This window comes from Chelonoidis abingdonii, chromosome 1, assembly GCF_003597395.2.
Source record: "Chelonoidis abingdonii isolate Lonesome George chromosome 1, CheloAbing_2.0, whole genome shotgun sequence".
NCBI classification, from domain to species: Eukaryota; Metazoa; Chordata; order Testudines; family Testudinidae; genus Chelonoidis; species Chelonoidis abingdonii.
Genome location: NC_133769.1, coordinates 207290419 through 207306510, shown reverse-complemented (window position 1 = coordinate 207306510; position 16092 = coordinate 207290419). Strand labels below are relative to the sequence as shown.

Genomic DNA, 16092 nt, shown 5'->3' with positions numbered 1-16092 from the left:
TTCCAAATCTTCCTACTATTGTTATTAGTAGAGATTGAAACTACAGCCTAACTTTGAGCTTTTCATAAGGTTTCTAGGGCCATGTCTACACTGACATAATCACATAGTGTAGACTCAGCCTACACTGAAGGAGTGGGTTTTTCTGTTGGTGTAGGAAGACTACCTCCCCAAGCAATAGTAGCTAGGTTAATAACAGCATTCTTCCATCAACCTAGCTGCATCTACATTACGGGTTGGGGTGCCATAACTGTGTTGCTCAGAGGGTGTGGATTTTTCACACCCCTGAGCAGTGTGACTATGTCAGCTTGTATTTTGTATGTAGACAAGGTTTATGTCAGATTTAACAATGGATTTCAACAGCAGGGCCTGATCCAAAGCCTACTGAAATCAATAGAATAACTCTTATCGACCACATTGGGGTTTGAATCAGGTTATATTTGCCAGTTGAATATCCTAAAATATCCCAGGAATATACTGTGAGGTGTATCAGGTTCTTCAAAGTGGCAACTCTATGGGATGGTGCCTATTTAAAGAATTTTCATTCAGTTCATCCAGTTAGCAGCAACCTAGTGTTAAACACTAGTGTTACTAATCATGCATAACTGAGTGATGACTTTAGTACGTTTTCTCTATCGCCTCATGGACTGGAGATCATTGTTTCTAAGTGCCTTTAAAAACATGAAACAGCTTGGCTGATGAGCCAAAGATGTTGATTTACCCAGAGAGGTGGTTTTTACAGTCTTGCTGCTGCATTCGTATTGAACTAGAAAAGCCTCAGATCTGCAGCTGTCCTGGTATTGTCAAAACCTGGACTCCCACCCACCAGCTGTGGGATCCAAAGGATTCAGTACTTCCATTATGCAGGGCCGGTGCAACCATTTAGGTGACCTACGCGGTCGCCTAGGGCACTAGCATTTGGGGGGCACCATCTTCTTTGGAAGAAACTGCGGCGTCCGGATCGTCGGCTGCCCCTGTCGCCACTGGCATTTAGGTGGAGGAAGCTGGGGCAGACGAGCGCGGGGAGGGCGCCTGCAGCAAGTAATGGGAGGGGGTGGCACACAGGGGAACTCCCGGCCCAGCTCACCCCTGCCCCGCCTTCTCCCTGAGCACACCATGGCTGCTTCACTTCTCCCACCTCCCAGGCTTGTGGCACCTAAGCTGTTTGGTGCTCGTGCTCATGCACAGAGCAGGGAAAAAAAAGAGAGAGATTCTTATCGAACATCATTTGGGGGTTTGAACTCATGTTATATTTGCCACCGTTGAATATCCTAAAAATCCAGGATATACTGTGAGGTGTATCAGGTTCTCTTCAAAGTGGCACTCATGGGATGGTGCCTATTTAAAGAATTTTCATTCAGTTTCATCAGTTTACGAGCAACCTAGTGTTAACACTAGTGTTTACTAATCCAGCATAACTGATGATGACTTTAGTACGTTCTCTATCGCCTCATGCGACTGGAGATCATTCGTTTTAAGTGCCTTTAAAACATGAAACACGCTTGGCTGATGAGCCAAAATGTGATGTTACCCAGAGAGGTGGGTTTTACGGTCTTGCTGCTTCATTCGTATTGAACTACGAAGCCTCAGATCTAGCAGCTAGTCACTGGTATTGTCAAACCTGGATCTCCAACCACCAGCTGTGGGATCCAAGGATTCAGTACTTCCATTATGCAGGGCCGGTGGCAAGCCATTTAGGTGACCTAACGCGGTGCCTAGGCATAGCGATTGGGGGCACCATCTTCTTTGGAAGAAACTGCGGCGTCCGGATCGTCGGCTGCCCTGTCGCCACTGGCATAAGGAGTGGAGGAAGCTGGCGAACGCCGCCGGGAGGCGCCTGCAGCATAGTAATGGAGGGTGGCACACAGGGGAACTCCCCGGCCCAGCTCACGCCTGCCGCGCTTCCTCCCTGAGCACACCATGGGCTGCCTCACTTCCTCCCACCTCCCAGGCTTGTGGCACCTAAGCTGTTTGGTGCGCGTGCCATGCACAGGCAGGATGAGCTGGGTGGGGGGGTGCCTCGGGCGAGGGTGGGTGGTGGGGAAGCTGCACGGGGGGGGGCACTCAGGCCGGATGGGAGGGTGCAAGCTGGAAGTTCTTGCCTAGGGCGGCAAAACATCCTTGCACGGCCCTGCCATTATGGTACTGGAGTTAATTCATTCTTAGTGCCATGCCAGCAGCAAACAGTGGCAGCCTTAAAGATGTACCACTTTTACCTGATACACATAAATAAAATTACTGCAAAGATTTTGCAATGTTCCTTGTACTTTCTACTGTGCAATACCTGTTATACTGAAGATGTTGTGCTAAGATTGTCTAAATACAAATGCTTACTTAAATATGAGGCAACTGACAAGTTTTTAAGTCTTGCTGTAAGTCAGTACCCATTCTGTTGGGCAATAGTAAAGGAGGAGAAAAGTACTTCTTTTACTCTTTTTATTAGAGGCTTCAAACTAGGAATGTCTATGCCTCAAGTATCCATTAATAGGTTCACTGTTTAAGTATGTTTCATTGATTTAATACAAATGTATTGTGACAAAGTTCCTCCTCTGACCTTGGTGGGCCTGCGCTTTTGCAGATTTGCTCACCTCAAGTGAATCTTCCCCCCCCAATGGTTTTGGATTCAACTCCCCTGTGTCGATCGGATTGGAGGTTGGGGGGAACCCGCGGGCCCACCTCTACTTCGGATTCCAGCCCAGGGTCCTGTGGGATTGGGCAGCTGTCTATAGTGCCTCCTGTAACAGAAAAAAAAGAGAGAGATTCTTATCGAACATCATTTGGGGGTTTGAACTCATGTTATATTTGCCACGTCTGAATATCCTAAAAATCCCAGGATATACTGTGAGGTGTATCAGGTCTCTTCAAGTGGCACTTTATGGGATGGTGCCTATTTAAAGAATTTCATTCAGTTCATCCAGCTTAGCTGAGCAACCTAGTGTTAACACTAGTGTTACTAATCTAGCATAACTGATGATCGACTTTAGTACGTTCTCTTATCGCCTCATGCGACTGGAGATCATTCGTTTCTAACGTGCCTTTCAAAACATGAAACACGCTCGGCTGATGAGCCAAGAGATGTGATGTACCCAAGAGGTGGGTTTTACAGTCTTGCTGCTTCATTCGTATTGAACACAAGCACTCAGATCTAGCAGCTGTCACTGGTAATTGTCAAAACCTGGATCGCCACCCACCAGCTGTTGGATCCAAGATTCGAGTACTTCCATTATCAGGGCCGGTTGGCAAGCCATTTAAGTGACCTACGCGGTGCTAGTGCACTAGCGATTGGGGGCAGCCATCTCTTTGGAAGAAACTGCGGCGTCCGGATCGTCGGATGCCCCTGTCGCCAACTGGCATTAGGAGTGGAGGGAAGCTGGCGCAGACGCCACGCCGGGAGGCGCCTGCAGCAAGTGAATGGAGGGTGGCACACAGGGGAACTCCCGGCCCAGCTCACCCCTGCCGCCTTCTCCCTGAGCACACCATGGCTGCGTTCACTTCTCCCACCTCCCAGGCTTGTGGACCTAAAGCTGTTTGGTGCGTCGTGCCATGCACAGAGCAGGGATGAGCTGGGTGGGGGGTGCCTCAGGGCGGAGGGTGGGGGTGGGGAAGCTGCAGGGGGGGGGGCACTCAGGCCGGATGGGGAGGGTGCAAGCTGGAAGTTCTTGCCTAGGCGGCAAAACATCCTTGCACCGGCCCTGCCATTATGGTACTGAGTTAATTCCATTCTAGTGCCATGCCACAGCACAGTGGCAGCCCTTAAAGCATGTACCACTTTTACCTGATACACATAACTAAAATTACGCAAAGATTTGCATGTTCCTTGTACTTTCTTACTGTAGCAAATACCTTATACTGAAGATGTTGTGCTAAGATGTCTAAATACAAATGCTTACTTAAATATGAGGCAACTGACAAGTTTTAAGTCTAGTGCTGGTAAGTCAGTAACCCATCTTCTGCTGGGCAAGTAAGAGGAGAAAAGTACTTCTTTTACTCTTTTATTAGAGGCTTCAAACTAGAACTGTCTATGCCTCAGTATCCAATTAATAGGTTACACTGTTTAAGTATGTTTCATTGGATTTAATACAAATGTATTGTGACAAAGTTCCTCTCTCCTTGGTGGGCCTGCGCTTATTGGCAAGATTTGCTCACCTCAGTGATCTTCCCCCACCTAATGGTTTTTGGATCAACTCCCCTGTGTCGATCAGATTTTGGAGGTTGGGGAACCCCGGGCCCACCCTCTACTTCGGATTCCAGCCCAGGGTCTGTGGGATTGGGCAGCTGTCTATAGTGCCTCCTGTAACAGAGCTGCATGGCAGCTACAACTCCCTGGGCTACTTCCCCATGGCCTCCTCCAAACACCTTCTTTATCCTCACCACAGGACCTTCCTCCTTGTGTCTGATAATGCTTGTACTCCTTAGTCCTCCAGCAGCACACCCTCTCACTCTCAGCTCCTTGTGCCTCTTGCTCCCAGCTCCTCACACGCACTTCCTCTTCCTCTCCTCTGGCTCCTCCTTTTTAAACCCAGGTGCCCTGATTAGCCTGCCTTGATTGGCTGCAGGTGATCTAATCAGCATGTCTGCCTTAATTGATTCTAGCAGGTTCCTGATTACTCTAGTGCAGGCCCTGCTCTGGTCACTCAGGGAACAGAAAACTACTCAGCCAGTGACCAGTATATTTGCCCTCTACCAGACTCCTGTTCTGTACACGCTCATGCTCCACACTCTCCACTGCCTCACCCTTGCGTCCCGCCCCAATACCAACTGGTGGGACCTCCAGAGAAGCTGACAGTCACCTAGCTGCAAGTTAGCAAACTACTAAAATGCATCAAAAATTGAGTATCCCTATTGGATTCCATTCAAAATTAACCCTTTAACTCATTTAAATATGCCAAAAGGTGAGCCCTTTGAGGTGTTTTCATAGGCGTTTGAGCTCTAGTTGAAGGCATTCAAACCAAGCTGAGAACTAGTCAGTGCTTTCACAGCTAGGTTCCTGGCCAATCAGAGAATGAGTTACACTTCCACTTCCTTTTTTCTCCTGGCTACATGGCTAGTCAATAATAGAGCCACTCCTTCTTTGACGAACACTTTCCAACTCAGGCTAGATAATAGTTCTATGATAGCTCTGTGTTAGTGTGTGGGGTAGAAAAAGGAGTGAATAGGCTAGGCCCAGTCCTTCTGTAATAGGAGAGGCAGCGGATAACTCAAGCAATAGCTTTTATATCTATACACTCTCCTTCTTCCTGCACCTGAGCTTGACTCTTTGCTGGAGCACAGGCCAGCATTTTGTCTTTTGAGGACTTTTTGAAAAGCAATATACCAAGTTAAACCTCAGGGGTGTTGTAGGTAAAACCTTAGTAAATAGGTGTTAATAGGTCCCAGTCAATTTCAAAGAGAGCCTACCGTACACAAATATTTAATGCACACAAAACACATCATTAATAGTTTCAAACATTGTAAATGGTATTGGGAATACTATAACTTTTAAACAAAAGCTATTACACAGTGAAGCTATTGGTGTTCCATACACAGACTTTTCATAGACTCATAGAATCATAAGACTGGAAGGGACCTTGAGAGGTCATCTATCCAGTCCCCTACATTCCCGACAGGACTAAGTATTATCCCCCTTTGTTTCTGTTACAAAGATTCAAATATAAGGTTTTGTCATAACACTTGCTATACTTCAGCACACACATCAAGATACATTCCCCACTGATCTCCTCTTGGAGATGATTTCTCAGTCTTTATAGTGTGACCATAGTATATAGCGTGTGTCACCTGTAGTCTTCAGAACTAGAGGAGATTGGCAGCACCTCAGTCCTTTCAAGCACTTCAGTCAGCAAACAAACAGCCTGAGGATCTCCACAGGTAGTGGCATTCTAGCCCTTGGGTTAATAGCTGACTGATTCTCACAGTTGCTGGTGCAACAGAAATGTATCCAAAGTAGTACAGGGCCTCACTGCAGTCACATTTCTTGGTCCTGTGCCAATCAGTCGCTGAGTCCATAAGGCTCTGATTGGCTCTACTCCCAGAGGGCTACTAGGGTATAACCTGCCAGGTAAGTGGCCCTCAATGAAAATTTCTTATACAGCCTCAGAACAGTTATTGAGCTTGCCTAGTAACTACCACAATCTGTTCTGGAAGTTTCTGGCTCTTTCTAATTGAGTTACCCTGCCTGGCTCTCTGCACAGACCATCCAACTAAGATCCATATCTCCTCCCCACTGGTTCTCTTTCCCTCCTCTGGAGAAAGTCAAGTGCTGTGGTATAAAGCATGCGGTTAAACTTCCTCTTCTGGCTTAGGCTAATCTAAGGGATTCAGCAACCAGAGAGAGCTCTGAGACTGCTACAAAGCATGTGTTCTGGAAAGCTTCCTATTAAAGTTGAAAGATTGTTTCATCTGTTTTTCAGTCACCCTGCCTGTTTTCTTAGAGGGCCTAGAGGTTATCCAGTGTGCTCTGAAGTGTCCAAAAGAACGTAGGTTTCCATAGCTCATTGTTACTGGAGGGCTCCATTTGGCTGAGAGCTGTTCAGTTGAGCAGTCACTAATTTCACGGGAAAATTTCAGTTCCCTTTCAGCTAGTCTTCAACACACACTGGAGTCCTGTTTGATCACTCTGCCCTCTGTTGAGTTTTCCACATTAGTATATTAATTAAAAACACCCTGGCTGTGTTCATGCCCTGTTTTTCACTTAGAGGGACTTGCACACTGGAGCAATCTTGAAAAAAGTGAACATTTTAAAAATATTGGGTGAATATTTTTCTAAACTTTTTCCTTTTCATTTTATTTAAGGGTTAAATTGAGCCTGTGGGTAAGTCCACGCAGCAGCTGGGAGGTGTAATTCCCAGCACAGGTAGACAGATTCACACTAGCTCTGCTCAAGCTTGCACACTAAAAATAGCAGTGTGACCACGGTGACACAGGTGGTGTCTCAGGATAGCTGCCCAACTATATACCCAAGGGGTCAGATGGGATTGTACTTGGCAGCTAACCTATGCAACTGCGGACACACTGCATTTTTTAGGCGTCATGTATGTCTGTGCAGGGTATCACACCTCCCAGCTGCAGTGTAGACATACCCTGAGACTCAGTGCTTAGTAAAGGGTGATGTAATTTCTATTTGCCAGGAACAGGTGATCCCCTTTTCCTGTGAAAGAGAATAAGTAACTTTAGCTCTTGAAAGGATAGAGCTTATTTCCCCTTGATCACTGGCCAGTTACTCTGCCAGTGAGTAAGAAGGGGAAGAAGCAGAGCAGAGTTTCTCTCTGGGGCTAGCATTCACAAAGCAAGAGATGTGCTCTCCGTCAGACTCAAACCCAAGATCTATGTAGGCCAAGCAAGGACACACAAGGCTAATCCTTCTTACTGTCCTACTCAGTTGAGTAAAACATGAGCACTATCTAATCCTAAGAGGTTTGTGTTTGAATAGAGGCTTTTTCTTTCTCATAACTTCACTTATTCATTGTGATTTTTATAACTTCATAGCCTGTTGCTATGGAAATTATTGTAGTGCAACACAGACAACTCTTTTGGTTCAGTGCAGCATAAAACGGACAATGTGGGTGCAAGATCTCATTTCAAAATCCTGACAGCAACAATTGTAAGAAGTATTACAGCTAGATTGAGACAAGAGCCCTATTTAAGGCTACCTAAGAATTTCCTGATATCCAATTTTCAGCCACTTGTAACTTTCTGAAATGTCTCTTTCAAACTGATGTTTCCTAGCCTGCAATCAGCCAAGCTGAATTTTTTTTTAATGTTTGAGTGAAAACTGTTTAGCCATATTTGAGAATGAAAAGCCTTTTTGATTATTCAAAATCTTGCCCCCTTTGTTTGAACCCATTTCATACCTCAAGAGGTGGGAATAGAATGTTGAAATTTGTCAGGAAAATGGTCGTCATTGAGGAGAAATACTTTGGAGCGTTCAGGTGAAAATTGGTTTTGATTTGGCAAAGTCATGAACCATTAGACACACCACACAGATAATGCATACGAACTGGTAAGGATATCTTTTTGTAGCCTACAAAACTCCTGTGATGAGCATGACTCAGATCCTTGGCTTGTGTGGAAGAGTTTAAAAAAAGGTGGCAAAACTTTCTGAAGTTTGAAGGGTACTTAGGCTATGTCTTCACAGGTAAAAAGAAATGGGCTTGGTTTGGGTTTGAATTAATTGGTGGTTTGGTTTGGTTTGGATCAAAATAGCTATCTCACTATAAAATCCTAGTGGAGGAAAAGCATAAGTAGTTTTTATCTCATTGTAGCCAGTCAAGGTCATCCCTATGCTTCCCAGCCTGGATCTGACCTCCCTTAGCTGCATGAAGTTAACAATTACTCATCTCAGCTAGGATTTTCCGTCGTTTGCTTTCTCAGTGTAAAAACACACCTATCTTGCAGTGCAGTCACAGCCTTCGGAAACATCCCTTTTCTGGGAAAAAAATATTGTAAATGATAAATGCATGTAGGGAAGTCACAGTATTTGGTTATTTTAATTTTCTAGAAGATATCATGTCATAACATGAACTGTGTGAACTGTTTCAACTGCTGTAGAAGTTTGGCCACTCAGAAGGAAGGACAAAGTCAATGCTCAATTAAATTGCTGGGCTCATATTTGAATGGATGATTAGAAATGATGTACATGCTCCATTTTTCCACAGACAGTATGTCTCTTGTTTTTAAACCCATCAGAAAGCTGTAGATTCTGAATGGCTTTTGTACTAATTAAGCCTAAATGCATAAATTATTAAATGTATTCATTTGCAGTGCTTATGCAGTTGAAAAGTTTGCTTTCTTTGCTAATAAGGCACACACAGCACTGAAAAGAGGTAATTAGAGCATCAAAGGCAATGAACCATCTTAAAATCTCATAATGCTTTGTCTGAAAATTTTGACATTCAACTGAATTCAACTTCGGCAGAGTAGGAACAAACCGAAAAACAAATATACCAATGTATCCAGAAATATGAGAAATGAAATCTTGCCATGTTACTTCTGTAGCCATGGCTCTCCCATCCTTTTTTATCTTCTTAAAATACCCTCACCCTTGATCTAGGAAGCTAAAGTGGACCCCGTGGTCATATTTCAAAGACTGTTTTTCAGTCAGAAATATTAGTTCTAACAAATCAAAGACTTTTTTCATGCCGTGTTATGGCTCCAGTCCTAGCAAGGGGGTAAAGAGAATGTTAGATTCTTGAAAGTTTTCTTTTTCAACACTTGTAATCATCTGTTTATCTTAGAAGTTGCAGGGACTGATGCTTCTTTCTTGTTACAAAAACTACTGCTTCGTTACAATATGAAAATGTGCACATCACACAAAATAGCTAGTGTTCAGGGTAAATCCAAGATAAGATGACACACTGTATTAGTGGATTTTGGAGAATCATAGAATCATAGAACTGGAAGGGACCTCGAGAGGTCATCTAGTCCAGTCCCCTGCACTCGTGGCAGGACTAAGTATTATCTAGACCATCCCTGACAGGTGTTTGTCCAACCTTAAAAATCTCCAATGATGGAGATTCCACCACCTCCCTAGGCAATTTATTCCAGTACTTAACCACTCTGACAGTTAGGAAGATTTTCCTAATGTCCAACTTAAACAGCCCTTGCTGCAATTTAAGCCCATTGCTTCTTGTCCTGTCCTCAGAGTTTAAGAAAAACAATTTTTCTCCCTTCTCTTTGTAACAATCTTTTATGTACTTGAAAACCATTATCACGTCATCTCTCAATCTTCTCCTCTCCAGACTAAACACACCCAGTTTTTTCAATCTTCCCTCATAGGTCATGATTTCTAGACCTTTAATCATTTTTGTTGCTCTTCTCTGGACTTTCTCCAATTTGTCTATATCTTTCCTGAAATGTGGCACTCAGAACTGGATGCAATACTCCAGTTGAGGCCTAATCAGTGTGGAGTAGAGCAAAAGAATTACTTCTCATGTCTTGCCTACAATTCTCCTGCTAATACATCCCAGAATGATGTTTGCTTTTTTTGCAACAGTGTTACACTGTTAACTCATACTTAGCTTGTGATCCACTATGACCCCCAGATCCCTTTCCACAGAACTCCTTCCTAGGCAGTCATTTCCCATTTTGTATGTGTGCAACTGATTGTTCCTTCCTAAGTGGAGTACTTTGCATTTGTCCTTATTGCATTTCATCCTATTTACTTCAGACCTTTTCTCCAGTTTGTCCAGATCATTTTGAATCATAATCCTGTCCTCCGAAGCACTTGCAACCCCTCCCCACTTGGTATCATCTGCAAACTTTATGAGTGTACTCTCTATACCATTATTTAAACCATTGATGAAGATATTGAACAGAACCAGACCCAGAACCGATCCCTGTGGGACCCCACTCGTTATGCCCTTCCATCATGACTGTGAACCTCTGATAACTACTCTCTAGGAACAATTTTTCACCAGTTGTGCACCCACCTTATAGTAGCTCCATCTAGGTTGTATCTAGTACACTTCTTAGTTTGTGATGTATTAATACAATCCTGTTAAAATTGTGCACCCCTTCATATTGCAAATTACTATAAAATTTACTGCATATTGTTTGTAAAGATTAAAGACTCTCTTAGCAGAAGTGGATTCAGGGAAACCTTTTTCTTTCATATAGAACAGAAAGCTCTCAAATGTGTGTGTATATATATATTGTTTTTTATCCAGCCTCTTGAAAGTAAAACTTCAGCTATATGAAGTTAAACACTTTTCTTTTTTACAATCCATGTTTAATCCACTAGTCTCAGGAAGCAGCAAAGTGGTAAGTGATTGAAATGCATACTTAATATGAGAGTAGGGCCTGCCAATAATCCAAGATCTGGCTTTCACTCTGAGTTTGTTACTGTTACATAAAGTATATCATGGAACATATAGTGCAAGCTGCAATGGGTATAAATGGCCAGTTTATATGGCATATTTAAGACATGACCAGTTCCATGCTATTCTTAATGAAGTGGTACAGCTATATCATCTTCCACTGTGGGTAGTAGGAGTTAAGTGCACTAAAATCATTACTATGATGAGAGTGATCTCCAGGGAAAAAGCTGTTTTTGCAAAAATTGTTTTGGTGATTCAGTACAGTAGGTGGCGCTTGTTCCCTGAAGCATATGGAACCAATGTTCCAACATGGTGTTAAAGGGCTCTGTGCTGCTGTGTATCATTGTTCAGATGCAACATAAAACCCAGGTCCTGATGGCTAATAACCTAACCTCAAAATGTTTGCAAGCATAAATATGTGAATCCCACAGGCCTGTATAGGTAATTACATATCATCTACCATAATTCTTCCTCTCATTTCAGTTGGATGCATTGTCGTTCACTTCCTGTCCTTACCAGCTAGCAGTGTAGCTGTGTACTGATGCACTTCACCCTTGTGGTGACTGCAGTAGTGCAGTAGTTAAAGTGACTCGTGTATATGTAAATTACTCTGGAATGAGATATCAGAGAAGTGTACAGTAGTAATTATTAGGCCCTTGACAATTTGCCTTTCATCTTTTAAGTGGTAACCATATGATTACTGGCACACACTGTTTTTCCTGTTCTTGTATAAATGATGCTGCAGTATGTCAGCTGAATCCTGAGACGTGCACTACATCCTACTATGTGGGGGTTAAATACCGTGTACTGTAGAGCTGTATTAGAAATGTAACTAGAATAAAACATATGGTGCCAAACGGTGCCTGCAGGAGATTCACAGGAATAAACTGTGATTCTGTCCAAATATAACTTCTCAGCAATTTTTCTGTCTGTGACTTTAAATCATGAATAGATTAGAAGCTAGAATAGAAGCTATTTTTGATAACAATAACATTGCCTTTACTTTTAGGACAAGGTAAAGAATCTGCTTTATTTTAAAGTATTGGGCAACTTTCAGTTTGATTAGTCAAAAATACCACCCACCTGCATCAATTGACCAGGCCAGCAGTGAAAGGGGGACAGTCCCAGTAGCAAGGGAGGGAGGAACTTGCCAAGGCACAATATGTAGCTCCTCCCATGGGAGTCTTTGGCACCCATTGGAGAGGGGTGCTTATTGGCGAGCATTCCCCACCTCCCAGAATTTAGTCCAGTGCAGGGGCCATGTGGAGCCTTATTCGGCTCTATTCCAGCAGCCCACCCTATCCACCCGAACTAGGAATGTGAACCCAGCCTGACAGATGTTTCAGGGCTAACCAATTACCTGTTTAGGGGGTCAGGAAGGAATTTTTTCTCCCATGTGCCATTTGGCAGACAACCAGTGAGATTTTTGCCTTTCTCGCAGCACTTTCAAGCCACCATGGGTTAAGTAGGATCATACTTACTACCTAAATGAGCTACTTGGATGTAATTGTTTATCCATCTCAACTTGCGGCCGGTTTCCAATGTGGGTAAAAGAATAAAATGAACAGTTCCCAGAGGTAAAAGACCTGTGATTTTGGTGATGGGCCTTGGGCTCGTGTGATAGGTTGAGACCTTGTGGCCTTTGCAGGGTGCGGTCCCTGCCCTGCAGCACCCTCTATCCTCTTCACAGAGGAAAGGTGCTAGGACTGAGAGAAAGAGCTGAGTCTTGGGGGGTAGACTGAGGAGAGCCACCTCATGTTATGGGTCATATGGTAAGGAGTCCTGGAACCAACTAAATGTCTGAGATAGGAGAATAAGGTTGATTGGCAGGTAGTGCCCCTCCCTTGTGTTAAAGCTTAATAAAAGTTGCAGCCTGTTGCTTAATTCCATGCATGTGTTCTCATTTTGTCACTGTGTCCACATCAAACTCTCTCTGCAACATGGTATCAAGAAGTCCTCTGCTGTTTATGATACTGATATAGACCAGCCTGTACTTCTGCCATTTCCAGCAGTTCAGTTGTATGTACTATTATTTGTGCTAGAAAGGACTTTTACTTAAAACATTTGGCATACACTCATTTTATAAATACAGGTGTAATTTTACATATAACCCTGAAGGGAATTCTATCCATTTACAGGAGTACTTTGACGTGAAAATGCTGTTCTCCAATTTATCTAAATCATGGGATGCTGGAAGCGGTTGCCGTTGCATTGTAATAGAAAGCTATAAGCTTCTGAGAACTTTCATCCCCTTTTAGGGTATATCTGCACAGCAGTTAGACACCTGTGGCTGACCCACACCAGCTGATTCAGGCTCATGGGGCTTGGGCTAGAAAGCTGTTTAATTACAGTGTAGACATTAGGGCTTGGGCTGGAACCCAGACTCTGGAACCTGGTGAGGTACAGTCTAGAGATCTTCAGTTATGTGGCTGTGGATGGGAGTGGAGGCCCAAAAAAGATAAATTGTCATTATCGTGCTATACTAAGCATCCAGATCTGAAGGTATTTCCCACCATCATCACCCATGGATACATCTTCAATATCAAAGCTTTTTGGAAGGAGACATGCTTTAAATTTACTTCTTTTTTCTGGTCTCCTTGAATTTTTGCAAGTGAGTCTATGAAAGAATAAGACAATATTAGATTAAATTAAACTGGTTTGTGTAGCAGGGCTAGCAGATGGGCAGATGCATGCATAAGAACAAGGATACCCTACATCATCTTCCCCACATGGTGCACAGTGACCACAGAGCAGCTCCAAAGAGGCTATTCCAATTCAACAGTGAGAGTGGGTTCCCTAGCTCTGTACGAAGCCCCTTGCCTGCAAAAAAAATGATGGGAGGAAGTGTGCAATCATAAATCCTCTAGCCCTGTCAGTGTAGCATTATTGGCTACAATTATAAATGCTCAAAAGTCAGGAAATGAAAAAATTGAGGGTTCATAGTAATGTTAACTGAACAGTGTTAATTGTTCATGTGTTGTATTTTGTATCCCCGTGTTGCTCTTTTAATGTGTATGCTAATAAGTGAATGTGTGTGTAATTAAATGGCTACCATAAGAAAAGGAAGGCGCATGCTGCAGTGTGTTGGCCACTAACCTCGGTAATCTGGAGACCCAGATTCAATACCCTGCTCTACCAGATTTAGTCTCTGTGCCTCAGTTCCCCATCTGTACAACAGGGATGCTAGAACTTCTCTACCACTCAGATGGTGTTGTGTTGGGGACCAGAGATGGATGTCATAAGACATACAGGCTGTGCAAAGAGGGGGCACACTGAGATGACTATTAGGGCCCTCACTTTTTTATATTTTGACTTTGGGGTGTTTAAATTTGTCACCTAGTGTTATTTCATCCAAATGTTATATAATTAATTATTTTTGTGCTAGATGGAGCCTTTAGTCAAAATTCGGGGGGAGGAGGGGAGGTCACTAAAAACCAAACCAATATTTTTCAAAGGTCAATAGCCAAAGCCTTCCAGTTTTTGACAACCAAAAGCAAATTTTTTTTTTTTTTGGTCTTTAACAATAAATTATGAAAAAGTCCTTCAGGTTTTTTTTTCATACAAAATAAAATACATTTTGACCAACTTTGTTGCCTTTGCATTATGAACATTCTGACTGGGTCAGGGAAGCCTTGTTTTGAAATCAGATTAAATGGCTGCCTAAATGCTTGAGTCTATATCAGCCAAATAGGCAGTTTTACTGAATTGCATGAAGATAACTAAGAGGTGTCTTTTCATATTCTTCTTCACAGGTGACCTCATGCATTTGCCACCGTATCTTAGAATGGACTTTTTGTTGAACCGAGGCGTTTCAGGCACTAGCAGAGACCTGGGTTTGGGCCAAGCCTGCTTGGAACCTCAGAAAAGCCGAACCTTGAAGCGTCCCACAGTTCTGGAGCCGATACCTATGGAAACATCCTCCACAAGAGAAGTACAGTCATGGCAACCTGGTGCCGTGGCAACATTACCTCAGCGAGAAGGGGCTGAGCTAGGACAGGCAGCTAAAATGAGCAGCTCCCAAGAATCCCTGCTGGACTCCCGGGGCCACTTGAAAGGAAACAATCCCTACGCAAAATCTTACACCCTGGTATAACAAAAAGAGCATGGCTGGACAGTGGCTGTAAATACTTACAATTAAAAAAAACAATCAAAGCTACCTTTTTTATTGAATTCCAATATTTATAATTAAAGAAGATTGCCAAAATATTTGAAAAAAAATGCAAACTATAGACAGTGCAAAGACTCTCCTGCTTTTTTTCTGTCTGAGCGTGAGCTTCATCTGACTGGACATCTGAATTTTTGGGTAAAAGAAGTCCAGTTTTCTGATCTTCACAAGCTTTTGTGTTTTTACTGATTTTCTACAAAGTGCATGGGGACTAAATAAAACATTTTAACTGGAAGTTCCATCACACAAGATTAAAAAGAAGGAAAACAAATCACCCTATTTGTGAATTTAACAGGGAGATTGATCTGGGAAATCAAAAAGTCTTTTGTCATGTTTGCACACTTTTTTTTTTAATTAGAAAATGGGCCCTTGATCGATCTTTTTGTTTTGTTGTTAATTAGGATGAGTGCTGTCAGTGGAGTGTAGGGGATCAATTTGCTTTTGGTTTTTCTTTTCTTTTTTTTCAAATAATTTAATGAGACACTCTTTGCATTTTGTCTATGCGAAATAAAAGGGTCTTCTGCCTTTATTTGTGATCTTTTCTTGCATCGCTTTCTGCTGTGCTTCGTTTTCTTTATGTCCAGTAACTATTTCAGCACTTCTCCTTATATAATTTACACAGGCAAAACCTTCATTGACTTTGATGTTTGAATGTTTTTATAAAAGAGATGACCTAGTTCAAATAGGAATGAATTCAGGGAAGTCCTATGGCCTGTGCCTTAGAATCGCTTCTGGCCTTAGATTCTATGAATCTTTGATTTAGAATGGAGTTTGGCCTATGTAAGGAGAGCAGGGACGTACCTTTAAAATTTATTGGGGTTTGCATAGACAGAGATCCCTTGCTAATGGGTAAAGGGCAAGACTGTTCAAAAGGAGTGAGGTGCTTGGAACAAAACCAGCATTGGACCTTCTGTGTGCTCTTTAGACCTGATCCAAAACCCATTTAAGTCTATGGGAGTCTTTCTATTGACTTTTGATCAGGCCCTTCGTTAGCATTTTGAAAATGTAACAAGAAGTGTTTTGGTGTTACTTTGCTCTAGGGGTAAATCTTTAGGCCTTTATGTAGGTATCATTTCCATTGGCTTCACTGTTATGTTGTCTACTTCAGGACTGAATAGT

The 16092-nt window shown here is 42.8% G+C and overlaps 1 protein-coding gene across 1 annotated transcript in view; it reads left to right on the top strand.

Moving 5' to 3' along the window:
* Positions 1-15475, top strand: part of DSCAM (DS cell adhesion molecule) — a 665984-nt gene extending 650509 nt beyond the window's left edge. Inside the window, exon 33 of the mRNA XM_075073839.1 lies at positions 14561-15475. Coding sequence (XP_074929940.1) covers positions 14561-14901 — 341 coding nt within the window. The 3' untranslated portion in view covers positions 14902-15475. The remainder of the gene's footprint in view (positions 1-14560) is intronic.
* Positions 15476-16092: the final 617 nt, after the last annotated feature.